General features: G+C 42.5%; 1 protein-coding gene and 1 long non-coding RNA gene across 4 annotated transcripts in view; both read right to left on the minus strand.

Annotated features, from left to right (window-relative positions):
* The window catches only part of AGPS (alkylglycerone phosphate synthase), a 70,053-nt gene that overhangs the window by 45,153 nt on the left and 8,265 nt on the right, over window positions 1-16,635 (minus strand). Inside the window, exon 1 of one of the 3 annotated variants that reach the window (XM_066322740.1) lies at window positions 1,791-2,041. The exons of the other annotated variants lie outside the window; for them this stretch is intronic. Coding sequence (XP_066178837.1) covers window positions 1,791-1,984 — 194 coding nt within the window. The 5' untranslated portion in view covers window positions 1,985-2,041. Of the gene's footprint in view, window positions 1-1,790; window positions 2,042-16,635 lie in introns of those variants that run through there. 3 annotated transcript variants of the gene reach the window in all.
* Window positions 5,718-13,502, minus strand: LOC136363476 (uncharacterized). Its single transcript, XR_010743994.1, has 2 exons — window positions 12,441-13,502; window positions 5,718-7,484 (listed from the first exon to the last, which is right to left on the minus strand). It is a non-coding gene; the product is annotated as an uncharacterized lncRNA (long non-coding RNA).

Consider the following 16,635-nt stretch of genomic DNA (forward strand, 5'->3'; position numbering starts at 1 on the left):
CAGGATTTTCACATGCAGCATCTTAGATGTGTTTCAACCATATCTCAGATGTTCAGACAGAAACTTAAGACAAAGATAACGCTCCCTTTAAGTTTTTCTCATTTCTACACATGCAAAAAGGCTGGGCTTTAAGTACAGCAAGAAAGTTGTATCTCTGCTGAAGAACAAGCTAAGCTTTCCAGCAGCTCCCTTACACCTCCAGAGCAAATTTTTATTCTCAGCCCAGATCAAGTTATTTAGAATAAAAATACTAATCCATTATGATCCTATAGCAAATCCTAATAGGGGGAGCAACATCAATAAGTTGTAGAGGTACAGGTGTTAAGTTCCTGTATCCTGTAAAGTCCCCAAGCCTGTGCTTCCACAGAGAAAGAGGCTATCTTTCAAGTCACAGATATCTTCACAAAAGTTTGTTTCTTCTGCTCTTCACAGATGCAATAACTGGATGCAGAAATTATACAGCAATTCATTTAAAATAAATCCCTAAAAAAAGCTAAGTTAGTATTTTTTTCAGAAACAGTGATTTCTTCCTAGATTCAAGCCAAACAAAAATCAGTATGGAAGGCAACAACTTCAGAACCCATTTGTCCCAGTAAGCAGTACTGTTCGACACATCTCCTACACAAGCATCAAATTCCCCTCAGTGAGAACTAAAAGCTATTCACATCTGACTGCATGTGCATGACATCCCAGTCCTCCCAAAGCAGACAAGTTCAGCTTGTGACCGTAGGCCCCAAATTGCCTCTTAGGAGAATCCAGGCTGTTCTTCTTTTTGAAAAGGTTGAGAGCAAAGCATGGGCTGAATAGATTTTCCTCAAAGGAGGAGCAGCTCTTCTATTCACTGCTTGCCCAGTCTGCCTCTGGACTGTCCTCATGCACTAAGAAACCACTTCCCATCCACAGCTCAAGAGAGAACACAGGGTTGTCTACAACCTAAGCCTTAAAACGCTCTTATAAGATAGCAAGCTAACACACATATAGAAAATCCACATCTGAGAAAGAGAGAGCAGTGAAAGAAAGTCACAAAACTAACACAAGTCCACCCCAGCAAAAAAGGGGTCTCATGATAGTAAGTTCCATGGAACTACATAATGGTAGTTATAATGTATGTTAAATCATAGCATCTTTAAAAAAATCTAGCAGAAAAAGAAATCCAGGAGCCAGTAAAACAACTCTGAACTAGAGAACCTGACTGTTTGTCTTCCCTTGCTGTCATGTGGCCTGACTCCCTACTACTACAAGACAGCAAGAACCAGAAAAAGTAGTTCATAGCTCTGAAATTGTTCATTTCTAAGAAACTTCTGTTAGACCCTACTGCATGAGCACACTACCAACAATCACATCAGCTGAAGGTTTCTGTGAACAGGGGAGGACTGTGGCACCAGCTGCAGACCCAGCTCTTCACACAGCTGCATTCCTCCTTAGAGCAGCCTCAAAATATTTTACAAAAGCAGAAATTCTCCATCACACCTAAAAATGTGATTAACATGACCACGAACGACTTTCCATTTTAACACCACCCTACTAACTACGGAAGCAGGTTAGAGGCTGAAGACCACCTTCTTTCGGTTCCCTCCAGTCCCCGCAGCGGCGAATGGCCTCAGCACATCCCCCGCCACCGGGATCCGCCTCGCCCTCCTCCCGCCGGAGCCCACGCGGGTTCTCCCCGGGCCCCGCCGGCCCGCGCCCGGCCCCGGGCGGGAGCAGAGCGCTGTCAGAGCGCGGGCCGCCCCGAGCCCGGCCCGCACCCACGGCCCCGCGCTCCGGGGGCTCGTCCGGCCCGCACCCACCGCTTCTTCGGGATGGAGCCGGAGGCCGGCCCGCCGGAGCCGCCCTGCGCCTTGCAGGGGCTCGGGGAGAGCGCTCCCCGCCCCGGGGCCCGCGGCGAGCCCCGCAGGTGCCCGGAGATGATGCGCAGCCGCCGGCGGGCGGAGGACGGGGAGCCGCCGCCGCCTCCCGCTGCCTCCCCGGCCGCGGCCGCCATCGCTTCCGTGTTGTGCCGCGACCGCCGCCGGGTGAGAGGGCGCGCGGGCGGAAGGCGCCGCCCAGGGGCACCGCCCGCCCCCCCGCCCCGGGCCGAGCCGGGCCGAGCCGAGCCGGGCCGAGCCGGGCGGGGCCGGGCCGAGCCGGGCCGAGCCGGGCCGAGCCGGGCCGAGCCGGGCCGAGCCGGGCGGGGCCGGGCCGAGCCGGGCCGGGCGGGGCCGGGCCGAGCCGGGCCGAGCCGGGCCGAGCCGAGCCGAGCCGGGGCGGGCCGAGCCGGGCCGGGCCGAGCCGGGCCGGGCCGAGCCGCCGTCCTCGGTGCTGTCCCCGCCGCCCGGCCGGGGGCCCTGCCTGGGCAGCGCCGCGCTTGGGGGGCGAACCGGAGAGAGTGAGAGAGAGAAGGCGTTTATCAAACATCTCCCTCCTCCGGTGCTGTAATTACAGCCCCTCTGGGTCGCTGAACAAACCTGAGAGAACACAAAGGTGTTCTTTAGAGCATGAGGATTGCCTAAGTTAATGATGAAATCCCAATTAATAGCAATAGCATAGGCGGGTTACTTAAGAAATAGGTTGGTGAGGTGGCAGGTAATCCTACAGGTGTTGCGGATGTTAAAGGTGTTGATGGGGATACAAGGCGCTGGTGAGTGCAGGGCTGCTGAGCCAGGTGTCTCTGCCTGTGTGACCCCGCCGTCCTGGCAGGGACGATCCAGGTCCCGGCCATCTGCTCTCCCGCCAAACCCGCACCACGGCATGCATGCTGACCACCTGCTGGGAGTGCATCGCCTTCTCTATCTGGAATAGCCATCATTGGGCCAATCCTCGAAAAAACTGACAATCCTGACCGTATTTGGGCCCTGTGGGAACGCCTGGGATTCACTTTGTAGCATCACTTTGAACTGACATTTAAGGGGAGATACAGATTTGATGCCAACCCCAGGTGCTTTCTACTATGAATTTGCCTCGATGCACCAGAATGCTTTGGATTTCCACTCAGGAAAGGATGTGAAAGCTGGAAACATTTTAGTAGAAGAGATGAGGATTTTTTCCATAGGGGAATGAAAAAAAGCTTAACAAACTGAGTCCCTTACAAAAGACTGAGGAAGACAGGTTATCAGTCTTCAAATACATAAAAGACTGCTATGGAGTGAAAGCAAGCAATCAATCTGCCCTTCGTGTCCCAGCCAGGTTGGTGAGAAGTAATGAGCTCAAACTGCAAGATACAACTTCAGTATTAGCATTAGACTACTTTCTAATGGCAGTGGAAATGAAAAACTTGTAGTCTGCCTAAGCAGAGAACAAAGTCACCTTTATTAGACAGCATTAAGAACAGACAACATATATCTATCAGACATATCATTATAAGCAGTTCTGCTCAGGGCAAGGTGATGGGCTAGGTGACCTCCTCAGAGTAATGTCAGCTTTTCCTCTGTGACATGAAGTATCTCATACTGTTGAAGCCTACTCAGTTGTCACACAGGACCTACTTTGATGAGTGGCTTTTGCCACTGACTGGCACTGACCAGCTTTTTGGAAGCCCTGAAGTGGACTGCTGGGATCTATGTGATGACTGATACCTTCATAATGACATTTTGTCTATCAACATTGATTTATTTGTTCATTTCTTCCTCAGATGTTTGTTACATATGTGAAATCAAATTCCATGGAAATTGATAAAACTCACCCTCTTTCAAACCTCTTTTAGGGACCTGTTTCTCCCATGATATTTCAGCATGGTACTTTTCCATTAACTAAGCAGGAAATTCTCCAGGGAGCAGTATCTACTGCACAAGCAGTAAGACTTAGGCTCAGTTCCTTACCTCACGTGCAATGTTGGTGCTCCTTTGAGTCACAGCCCCCCATATATAAACCAAGGATAACAGTATCTCCCTAGAGATACTGGTCTGAAGATAAATACAGTGTGGACTGTGTGACAATATAGGACCAACCCCAGTAATGCCTTCTGATGAGAAACAGTTCATAAAAGCCACCCAGGTGTTATTACTCTTTGTTTTGCTTTTATTCTCACCATTGTTAATTGATTTTATGCCCTTTGTGTACTTTGTCTAGAAAATAGTCTGCAAGTTTCCTGGGGCAGTGATTGCACTAGTTACAATGGGATCTCAGTCTTAAGTTAGGTTTCTGGTATTAGTGCAACATAAACAGCTGTTGTGGCAGTTTGATAGTTTGGTTATGGAGTTAAATATTCCCCCTGTGAATAATTTGTATACAAGTTTCTGGATTAGCTCATGCATATCCACATTTAGCTGTCTGCTGCTGTGGAGGCAGTCTGTAGGGAACAAACACGGGCCTCGACTGAATTTCCATTCACATTGTTTACTGAAGTTCTGGATATAGCTGGGGGTACTTTCAGTCACAGTTACCTAAAACTTTCCACATTACTGAACGCTGCCAATGAGATGCTAAATCCCCTGCAGTAGGCTTCAGATTTTCCTAAAATTTTTCCTTGTATCACAGTCACTTGTAAGGAACAATAATGAGCCCATTAGTTATTTATCTGATGGCAATTGTAGAGCTTCACAGTAAAAAATTGACCTCAATTAGAATCTGGTAAGTAATATGTGTCACCACTGCACAACTTACTTCTCAAAAAAGTTCCAAATTAGTTTTTAAGTATTTGTGTGAATGAAGATTTAACTGGGGATGCTAGAGACATGTAAGCTATTGAGAGCCTCGTCCTTTGCAAAGCAGAGGAATAGCTAAGTCACACCTTGTTTCTGTGCAAGAGGGGTCTTTTCTTAAAATAGGAATGCTAAGCTCCTACCAGTGCTCTGCATGCAATCCCCGCTTCCCTTGGAATCTCCATAAAGAGCAGCAGTAACATAATATCCTGTCCGATTGTGAAGTCACTATTTCTCATTTACCTGAAGTGAATCACTGGCATGTTTTCAAAAACTATATTAATTTAACCATATAATTAATTCTGATAAGTAGTAGTGCTCAGAAGAAAACCTAGGCAACACAATTTTGAAAGCAGTATGTTGTGACTATATGTCACGGTAGTATGTGACTATATCAGCAGATATAGTAAAAGATATCAGCAGATCTACAATGCAGTAGTTGGAAGTATTCTAATTATTGTTGAGCCAAAGCAGCAGCCTTTGCCATTCCATGAGCTGTCCTTCCCACAAAACCAAGTGGATCTGTAAACATAAGTGAGATGCCAGGTCAGTGGGACACTTCATATCATCAAATTCTGCACATCAGCATTTTGAAGAGACATAGTTTTAAGGCCAGTTTACAGTGTAATACAAAATAAAGTTGCCACAGTACTTTAAACTTTCAGAGAGGTCTTCATAACAAGGTGTCTCAGAGTTCCATTGCGCAGTGGTCCTATGGGATACCAAGGAGGGAACATGCTCTCAGGACAAACACTACACTCCTAGGCAACCTGCACACAGGCTGTGCAAAGAAAAGACTCTTCTGATAAATCATCTTGCCTTGAGTGGAGTCCTGCAACAGGCTGTAGAGAATCACCTAATATAGCATGAGAGCCCCTGATGTAGGTATCAGATGCAGAAAATTAATTGATGGCAAGTAGCAACTGTACATACATCTGGGAGAGGAGGTAAAGTACATCGTTCAACCTAAACTGTAGCAAGAATGTTGAAACATTTCAAAACATTTATTGAAACATGAGAAAGTTCCCAGTCCTGGCAGGAAGTACAGTGCTGTAGTACATCTGTGCTATTCCTTTACTGACTAAATAGCAGAAAAAGTTGTGGGATTCTTTTTGTTTATTTTTCATTTTAAAGTGACACAGCTTTGAGCTACAATTTTTAATTCACCTCACTGCTTCTGAAGCCAAAAGAAGAACATTATCATAATACTAGGCTTTGAGAAAATAGACATAAAGAAGCCTTTGCCTTCTAGAAAAATGAAAAAGCAGAAACTAATTTTTTCAAGGCTCTTCATTTCATGGTGCTGCTTGCAAGGTTTAAACAGAAGGAAACACTTATTGAATAAGGCGTGTTCCAGATGTTCTTGCTTTCTCCAGTTCAACCACTATTAAGATATGATTGATGTATTATCTAATTATCTAATGTATTAGAACACCTTCTTGTTCTGTACCCCCATACAAAAAGACACCGCCTACAGAAGAGGTGAGGTTTTGGCAGCCCTAGGTTTAGGATGGGTGTGGGACATCCACAGCTGAATCATGGACACAGAAGCTGTTGAGGCAATAAAAGGGGGGAAAAGGCATAAGCCCTTGAGATAACCTCTGCATTAGTCACTTTTTCACCAGAGGGGAAAAAAACCCAAAAAACAAGCCTACACACATTCATTAACATGTCATTCAACACCAAGTCATTCATGCTCTGGGAGGAGTCTTGTTGATATGGAATGGGCCAAGAAGTTTTCCTGAAGTAGCCAATTTCTCTAAGACCTACTTAGGCATTGTGTCACTTTTATAGAGTCAGCAGACTGCCTGGGAAAAGGCACGGCAGCCATCCATCAGTCCATCCATCCATCCATGCACTACCAGCTTACAGCACTGTGAGCTCAGCTTGTTGTCCTCGGTGCCACAGAAGAAGAAAGGCCCAGGTCTCAGAGCTTACACCTATGGACAAGCCTGAAGGACCTCAAACCATTGGCAAGGATCAGCCTGGATTTGAAAGGTTACACAAGAATAGGAGTGTTAATAGGGAAAAAATGATAAGAGAGAGCATTGGCCATGAATGAAACCTTTAATTTAGGGATCTCCAACCAGAGGCTGACCTTTTTATATATTAAAGGTTAGTGGGCAGTATACTCTCTTCAAACATACAAAAAATGCAGGTGTTTTTGTACATGGTGGTCAACTGTCCCCTGTTAAAGAGAGGAAGTGTAAAAGGAGCTAAACTGTTCCAGCTTTCAGTCAACAAGATGATCTGAAAGCTTAAAAATGCTAGAACTTAAAATTGTCTGTATCTAAACAAGGGAGGATCACTGAGAATCAAATACTAAGTCCTTGTCCATAGTGTATTTAAAAATGCATGTAGACTCCTCAGTGAAACTGCTGTGACTTCACCAAGTCTTCCACTGGTGCTCCAAAGCAGAGTTACTCGTGATATATTTTTACTATCGCTGTACTAAGTAACTCCAGACCTGAATTTTCTGTATACCAATTTTGCATGGAAGAAAAGTACTTTCTAAATTGTCAGCTGTGTGCATGGGTAAGTTTGTGCATTCCTCTGTTCAAAGCTGGCAAAGCTGTTTGCCTCTGCAAACTGAATGAGATGCATCTCTGTTTCTTCTGGTTACTTCTGGTAGAGAAACCAGTTGTGCTGTGTCACTGGTAGCAATAGTGACACAAGAGGTGTGTTTTTCAGTGTACAAACTTTGCAGCTGCACAGTGAACTCATTTCACCTTCTTCATTCTACTGTAATCACAGTCCTGCTGCATCCAAAAAACTAAGGGAAGAGAGACAAGCTTCATAGAAAACTCTGCATGGAGATGTATAGCCCTGCCCAGTTTCAGCTACTCCAGAGTGTATGCCGAAGGCCTGTCAAGAGAAAAAGTTTTCATATTTACTCTTTGAGGGAATCCTGTAAAACCAAACATAGTTACCACATATGCCCTCTCATGGCTTGGTCAGTGAGATTAAGCTTAATTTGACGTTTACAGACAGTTAGTTTTCAAGGTGCACATCAAAAGGAGCTCAAGTGCACACTCTTTTTTGCCCCAAGATTTTCTCCACTTCCCCTTTTTTAAGAGAGGTGTCAGTTAAGGTGAAATTTAGCTGCTCAGCATGACAAGGGAGCTTCTGTAGAAACTATTTGCCTCTACACTTTCCTGCCTGTTGCAACTCCCGTACACCTGCATTTTGTCTTGGGGGCATCATCTCATGACTATTCTCAGTTCTCCATACTGGAAAAGAGATTATATTACAGTATTTTGCTAAATTATCCAGTCTAATAATGTAGTTTGATTAGACTTTTTTTTTTACATAAAAGGTCTCCCAATCTGCTGTAATTTCTCACAATTTAGAGGAGAAAGAAGAAATTATGTGATAATGACATTTGCTTAATTCTGTATTTTCCTTGTTCATGTCCCTAGACATATTGGTTCTAATAAATATTGTTACTCCTAAGGGTATATAACATATCAACTGTACTGTGAAAGAGAACATTGCTTGTGTTTTCTTAGAAACTCAATCCTTGTATATCCTTTTGAGAATATTGTAAGTATTATATAGAATTGTAGAATAGCTCTACAATTTCAGGGTGAGAACAGTGTCTCAGGAGGAGGCTAAATACAAAGGTATAAAGAGGGCTGATTGTGCTTGAAGACAATTTAAGTCAGTTGAATTTTTACTTCCTCTGTTAAAATATGAAAAAGGTGTTGATGAAAAGCCTAATGTATTTGTACAGTCCTTGACTGAATCTTACCACAGACTTCTTTACTGCTGGAATAGGGACATTTATCAGATAACCTGGCAGAAATGTTTGACGTATTTCAGTTAAGACTCTAACACTTAACTGTTGTAGCTGACTCACAAAAACCCTTTCCTAGATCAGATAGCCAGGCAGCTTAAGAAAAAAACCAGCTATTACAAATTCTTGGAGTTTAAAGAGAAGGAACATTTTCTTCTAGTGTTTATTACATCTTAAGACAATTCCCTAAGTATGCTCTGGAGAATACCAAGGTATGCAACATCAGACACACAACTGAGCAACGTAGTTGTGTAAACATCATGTTTGGGACAGGAGAGTGTTTGAAATGAAAAATGAACAAAACCCATCTGAGGTGTTTTGATTCTACTTCTAGGGTTCCCTTCACATAAGGAAGGATTGGTTTGATCACTTTTCATGTGAAACAGTGTCTTTTCCCTTACTTAAAACAATAGATTTTCATTACCTTGAGGGAACTAGATGTCAAAACAGAATAAAACATCTACACCTTAGACTAAGCCTGTCTCAGTATTTCTTATATTGTATCATATTACTTGATAATTATCTCCCACACAATGGTAAAATTGTCCTGTAAAGGTAGCTACTAGTGGAAAGTAAAGATTATATAACTAATAAGAGGGAATTTTGCTAAACATCTGAATTTCCAGGTGCTTTGTGAAAATGGAAGGCAGTTTACAACTACTCTGAGACATCTGTTTTTGTTCTGTTATATGCAGGCATCTATATCCTTTTTATAAATCAGATGCACAGTTTTTTAACACACAGCTAAGAGTGGAGACTATCACTGTCATTGAAGGTCTGGTGGGGAAATAGGTTAGGCTTAGTCGTGATGTTCTGCAGATTTGCAGTTTATGCACTCAACTACTTTAAGATCTGCTTACCCAAATGGCCACTTTCTCTCATCCCCTGAACTTGTATCATTTTTCAGCCCTCAGTTCCTTCTTAGTCTATTCCCCTGAAGTTTCCTGCATTTCCTTCTAATTTGGCTCAAATTCTCTCTGGACTGCCAAAGCAGAGGTGGTCTCCTAGTATGTACTGAAGAAATGTAGGGGACTAATACAATTTATTTTGAGAGACATGCTTCAGAATGAAGACATTCAGGAATACATGCAAAGATAATGAGAACAGGTTTGATGAGAGTCACGCAGAGCATGGACAAACACACACGTTGGTATTGGGCATTTAATGGTCCCTTCATGTGCTGTGCCAAGAGGGGATTGAGCACCCTAATAAATTACATGGCAAGATAACGGAGGCAAACTGAACATTTAGAAACGGCTTTTTTTGAGCTTGCCACAGAAAGTTTCAGCTGGAGACTGCCGATGCCATGAACACACCACATTCTGTTTCCTTGTACCATGTTTCTTTTGTACCTCTCCTGTCACTCAAGGAATGGAGAAATGGGAAGGAGGAATTGCTGTCAGCAAAAGAGGAAGAACCAGAGTCACAGAGCTGTGAACAGGGAACTTAAACACAAGCTAGTGAGCACCATCCACCATGTGGTGTTGTGCTGGTGGCCAACCACAGCAGAAAAGTACTGATTTAATGGTTTACAGGCAGCTAAATTATCATTATGCCAGTACTAGACTATTTACATTTTGTTTGGGGCAGAAGCACGTAGCTTCCATAACTTGCTGTTCAGTTCTGCCCCTTCTAAGATGGAAAAAACAAAAGGAGGAGACAGACTGAATTCTGAATAATGAGATCAGGTAGTAAATCAAGGAAGTTTGAACAAATGTAGCTAATTCTGTCATTATGTGAAACAAAACAAATGTTGATTCAAAGCTAGTTTAGGCTGGGGCAGTCAAAGGCAGCTGAACAGAATATTTGAATGAGTAAAAGCAACATTTCTGCTCAGATTCAAATCTGTTGCTGTTTTTAAAACACAGTTTTAACATCAGAATGCTGGTGAAAAGGATTGATTTTCAGGATTTTTGAAATTACAGCACAGTATATTAAGAGAAATGAGTGGCAATTTATCTGAATATTCAAGGCCATAAACTGGAGCAGTTCAGCAGCTGCTCCACACATAGCTAAACTGTCTGTGATGAGAGAGACACCCTCCTGGAGAAGAGTAAAGTGGACACTCATGGGTATGAACCACTAAAAAGCATCATTACCTATAAGTAAGCAAGCACTGCTAAAGCAGACAGAACGGTGAGAGTCACTAGCAGGCAGCCTGGTCGTCTGTCTCCCTTTCCTTTTTGGAAATATCAGTTATTTGTTGATTTTAACTTTTTAAAATGTTGTTTCCTTTCTGATGATGATGTGATTTGAATTCGTCTGTATACTTGATTTTCACCTTGTAGAAGTTTAATTAAGTATATACAATTAATGACTGGTGTGAGCTCATCCTGTGGAATTTGCAGCAGCAGGACACCTTAAATGCTCCTGCTGCTGCTGCCCTGCCAGACCTGAGGACTCCAGTCTCGGGCACTGTCAAGCCAATGCTGTTCTCCAGTGCTTTGTTTCAATAGAGAAATGTGGCACATACAAGGGACAACAAAGGCAGCTCCTTTTTTGAAGAACACAAAATAGATTAAGCTGGTCTCAGCTGAAAAGGATGCCATCAATTTAGACAGCAGCCTGCTCTTTCAGCTGAAAACATGGGAAATGGAGCAGCACAAATGGGTGAACTGCTTGATTCTCCAAAATATTTGTGAGATAATTAATCTCTGCTGCTTGCTTTGTTTGATAGGGGACCAGCTTACTGCTCCATTACATGCAGTGATGTTGCTGAAGAAGGTAGGCATTTTCAAATGAGAGAAAAACAGAATTTATTTTCTCTTTAACACAACATTCTTTGTGTGTTGAGAAGTGAAAAAACAAGCTGTCCTTGTGTTCATGGCTCCTCAGCACTGCAACACTGGAAGTTTAGAGGCAAAGGAACAGTAAAACAGAAAGTAGGGGCAAAGAAAGCAGTGCCAGACTTTGAGGGGAAAAGTACTACTGTAAATATACCTAATGACTAGGCATAAAAAGAGGTACTAAGTGATTCCTCATGCCCTTGTGAGCTGAAAGCAGCTTGGTGAGAAACCTCAGGGCAATCATTCCCAAGCTTGCTGGAACATCAAGATTCTGGAATAATAGTGTTGGCTCCCCTGCTAGAGCACTCCCTCCTGGCCTATGGATGCACTAGTTTTAAGAGGGCAGTTACAGAAAATAGTACAGCCTTGTGACTGAAGGAAGAATAAAACCATGATAATAAATTCAGCAGAGGGAGAGTTAGAAAATGGAGACATTTATCAGGACAATTATCTTCCTGTGACAATGGTAGCACTTATTTGGACATGTTGGTACAAAGCAGCTTGGGCCAAGAGCATTAAAACTGCCTTACTCCAATTAAAATAGCAGGTTTCAGCTGGAATGGAGAGTGTGACTCCTGGTACATAGGAAAGCAAGACAGAGGTAAAATGACTGTTCCCGAGCCCTTAATTTGAGTTTTTCTTCTGTGTTTGAATTTTTCCTGAAATGGCTAGAAATCATTTCTGTTGTATGCCTCCAGTAGGATGTTTAAATTCCTCATTTACTGCTCAGTACATCATTCCAATTCTCCAACTCTCAGAGGAGAAAGCACTGCTTTTGGATCTTCAGTGGCTTTTATGGAAAGCTTTTTAGCAATTATTTTGTAATCAACTGAATTGTGTATTTATATATCAGCAAAGAACCTTCTAAACACTTTTGTTATGGTATCTAAATACATTTTACTGCAGCTTCTAAGCAGTTTCTAAAAGCCATTAAAAACTAAAAAGGAAAAATTATTTGCCTCAGATTTACTTTCTGTGTGATACTGTGTATCCCAGAATTGCCAAGTGTTCCTGCCTTCCCTAGCTCCTACTTCACTTGTATGGCATTGTTGGCCATGTTAATAGAGGCAAACTTGATCCTTATGCATTGTCAGTCTTACTTGAGATTTGAGTCAGTTATGTTTTGACTGGGTTTAAAAGAAAATATTTCCAATTTTGGGTTTTTTTTTCCACTGTCAACCCCTGATTTCTCACTCCATCTTAGCTTCTACATTGCTTCCAGGACTCTTAGAAATGTACCCAGTGTTGGAATGAGACACCAGAGGCAGCTGCACAAGCATTTCTCAGACTTCTGTGCTGACCTGTAATGAATTGATTTGAATCAGTGCCTCTGTGGCAAGTTTTGTCCTCAGCCCTGCAAATCCCTGCAGGAGGTCCCAGCACAGGGCCAGCAGTGAGTTCTGGAGTCCCCAGCTACTGCAGACATCCCCATGTCCCATCCTGAAACACAGAGGCTGAAGCTGGACCCTGAAACCTGGTGACATCTTTTCATTTGACCTACCACATCTGAGGATAGCCATTATCTTACACAGCATCTCTGTGTGAAGGCCATTTGAAATTCTGTGATACCGAGTTCTGATCTAAGGAGATCTGGGAAGCTGAGTAAGGTGGATTAATAAGACCTTTTCTGATCTGTTACAGCCTAAATGTGTCATTGGCAAAGGACCGAGATATGCTGTTTGTGACCTTTGCTTCCAAATGCACCAAAGCCCAGCCTTCCTTTTACCCAGCAGATGGCCAACTGCTCTTGCTAGCAGAAAATAAACCTAAGCAGAGGCTTCCTCACTAATGTTTATAGCCCTGCAGATGGACACTTAAAAGGAAAGGCAGCTTTGTTAAAACATAAACCAAAAACCTATGAAACTTTCAATTCAAGACCTGTTATTTTGTGCTTGGTGGTAGAGCTCCATTTTCCTCAGACAAATATGCTTGAGTAATGAAGTACCTGCAAGGCCTCTGGGAAATGTAGCGTGTGCTCTAGGGATGTGAGGAAACCTGCCCCGAGAGTGGGGTAGTTTACTTCTACCAGGAGAGCCAAAGACTGCAATAACAGATATGGTAGACTTTGTACCCCTGGAAAAGCTTAGAAATATTAAGCTTAATTACAGGATAAAATATAAATACATGCTTTGAAGTTTTGTTCAATGCAGGTCTATCTGCCCTTCCCTGGCGCTGCTCTTTCTCAGTGTTCTTTGATCTCTCAAGGACACTGCTGGTTTAGCTGGACCCAGCTGCAAACAGTGCTTGTGACTTTAGGTGATCAGAGGGCACTCTTAGATGGGAATGTGAAAGTCTAAACTTGAGCTAGTATTTTCTCCAAAGTTCACGTTTAGGATTCACCCAGCAGCTCAGACATGGTACTGCAGCATGTAACTCATAGTAACTCATCACAGGGGATCGGTTCAATTCACATACTTAATATTTTGTCTCCCACCGTCAACTTCCGCTGGTAGGTAATTATCAAAATGGGCCAGCTGACTGACAGGCATCTTCTAGCATCAGTGAAGGTCTCACAGTGACAAAATGAACCAGCTAATGGAAAGCAAACTGGAAATGGAAACAAAAAAACTTCCATCCATTGCTAGGACGTTATGTAGTCTAACACAGAATGGCAACTGTTGGCAGACACTCAAAAGCCACTTGAGAGGCTTGGACTGACCAGCCACAGGCTGTGTCAGCCAACATCTCCAGGAACTGAGGGCACAATAGACATCAGTTCTCCTCCCAGATCTGCTCTGTTTACAGTAGTTTTCCCTCTTCTGCTTTTCCCGTAAATATAACAGCCAGTGCTATTCAGTCACCAGGGAGGTAAATGCACACCCCATTAAAGGTTACAGTAGAACAGAGATTACAGAAAACAGTTTCCTGCTTAATTTTATGTAACTTCTAGCAGTATTGGAGTTACTGTTTTATCATTCCTCATATGTAGCCAATTAGCTTTTTCTATCTGAAAACCTCTTGGATAATAACACAGCAAAGGATATAAAGTCAGGAAGTATGACTCTCCACTAGAAAATGAAGAAAACTGGCAGGAATCGTATAGGCAGATAAAGTAAATAAAATAGCATTAACAATCTTAGCAAAGCATTCCAGATTTTGAAATGACAAAGCCCTTTTCAATAAGCTTTTTGCGTTACTTAAACACTGTGTTGTGCAAACAGTTTTAAAGTTCTCCTGTTACTGAGCAGGAGGTTATGCAACCAGGCTGCAATACACACATTGCTTTTGAAGACAGGTTCATAAAGCAGTAAGGTATTATAAAAGTATTCTTACAGAAGCAAAAGCTCTTTCAAGTCATTCTAACTGCTCATGTCACAAGAAAGGGACGTTCTTTAAACTCAGTGTCATTGTATATGGTGCATGTAAGGCATAAAAAAATGACCTTGGGAGACAGAAGCCCTGCCTGCCTCAACAATAATGGGTGCCACAAATGTTTGCCTTTCAAAGGTGGCAAATAATACTCTAAGTTCATGCACACAAGTATGTACACATGGGCTAAGAAAGCTAAACAGGTGGAAAGAAAAATCTGTGGCATAGAAAGCCACTAACTGAGACAAATGTCTGAGAACACTTCTGTCCCCTGCTGATGTTCTCTGCCTTTTTACCTTGGCATCTATTACCTTTATAAGCTTTTACTATTTTCTGCCCTGCCCCAGGTATCTCTAAGGTTAGTATTTGATTTTGCACTCTTCTCCCTACCTTGCTCTCTATGCTTGTTTCAGGCAACAGCTGCCTGGAGTAAATCTTTGGGGTTTTATAGAGCCATTTTCAAAACTGTTTGAGAGTGCTCCTACACATTTGCAATAACAAACAACAAAAGAAAAAAAGCTAAAATTAATAAAAACATAACAAAAAGGCAGAGGTAAATAGTGTTATATACAGTGAAAGCAATTGGAAGTATGAACATACAAAAAGGCTTCTTTGATTAGCATGTTATGAAGGAACAGTCATTTTTAGAGAAAGAGCATGCAGTGCTTATTTCATCCACCAAAATGTCATTTGTTTTGTGTTTTTAACCCAGTTTTGAATAAACACTGAGGGGCAGAAATGTTAGATTCACTTCCTTCGTTTTCTAAGTACATGTCACTTTAGGTCCTCTTGGAACCAAGTGCCTAGTCCTCTGGTGAGCACTGGAGCAGACTCAGTGATGATCCAGTTATGTTCAGACCACTGTTGCTCCAAAGGGAGAGATTCCAGCTAAAAATATAAGTCTTCACTCTTTTCTATCATACTCCCTTTTGGCAGAAGAGAAGCATTTGGCATAGAACTGCTCTGGGAACTCCACACCAGCTCAGAGTGGAGCCTTGCAACAGAGCCATACCTTGGAGGCAATATTGGGCCTTATTGCTGGAAAAGAGAATGCCTTGGCTGTAGCAAAATTTTCTCTGTAGCACTTTTTTATTTTTTTATTGGGTTACCCACAAATCACAAAATAAAAGGAATAGATCCTTAGAACAGCTGGACTTAGAGTTATCAGTCACACTTGCTATTTTAATGACTATTTTACATTTTACAAGAAGGAGAAGGAAATTACAGTAAACCCACCCAAGGTTTTGATAACCTTGCAGATTCCACTCATATAGCTAACTCTTATTTTGTGAAAAGCTCTAGGTATATTGTGCCTTTTTATATTATCTAGAACTTTAGGACACAAGATGGCAGTGTACATACTTGTGATTCAGGCTTGAAAATGCTCCTGTTACTCAAACTAAGCATATAACGTTTTATTTAAGCTTATATTAATCTGATCATGTAATTGTGGTATTAGAAATAAACCTAAAAGTATTTGTCAGCAGCAGAAACAAATGCAATTTGCCAACAAATGAGTATTGCATGAACAAGTGTTAGGTAAAGCTTAATTCAAGATTTTATGGTACACAACAACACTCTGGAGACATTAAAAGCCTCTTATGAAACTCCTCAGTTGCAATAACAAGAGGGTATCCCTTTATGAAGGAATGGAAGCTGGCTCAGTCGTAAGAGCTTCCAAGCAAAATTGGCTGCTGGGGAAAAGCACATAAGAGAGCTGGCAGCCTGAAATATGTGGAGAGCCCAGGGCTCTCGGAGGAGTAGTGCAGAGCACTGAAGTGGAACAGGCTGAACAGTATCTAAAATTGAACAGGTGCCTTTCTGTGAAAAAACTAACAAAGCGGACAATTGTTTGGCATGACAATTAAGAGGAAAAAAATTTCCACTGAGAGGCATCAAATTAGGGGCTAGGTCTCCAGCTGAGGAGAAAATTGCTTAAAGAGCTACAAGGAGTTGGACCTTTCCATGTGCAGCTTCAGAGGAAGTTCATTCAGAGCCGCTCTGGGCACCAGTGGGTAAAGAAAGCTGCAGTAACAAGCTTTCAAGGCCGCTACCCAGAAATGTCTTTGGTTGGGTTCAGTTGAGTACTGGAATTAGTAGGTGTAGCTAAAAAGTTGATTTGGTT

Source organism: Sylvia atricapilla, chromosome 7, assembly GCF_009819655.1.
Source record: "Sylvia atricapilla isolate bSylAtr1 chromosome 7, bSylAtr1.pri, whole genome shotgun sequence".
Lineage (NCBI taxonomy): Eukaryota > Metazoa > Chordata > Aves > Passeriformes > Sylviidae > Sylvia > Sylvia atricapilla.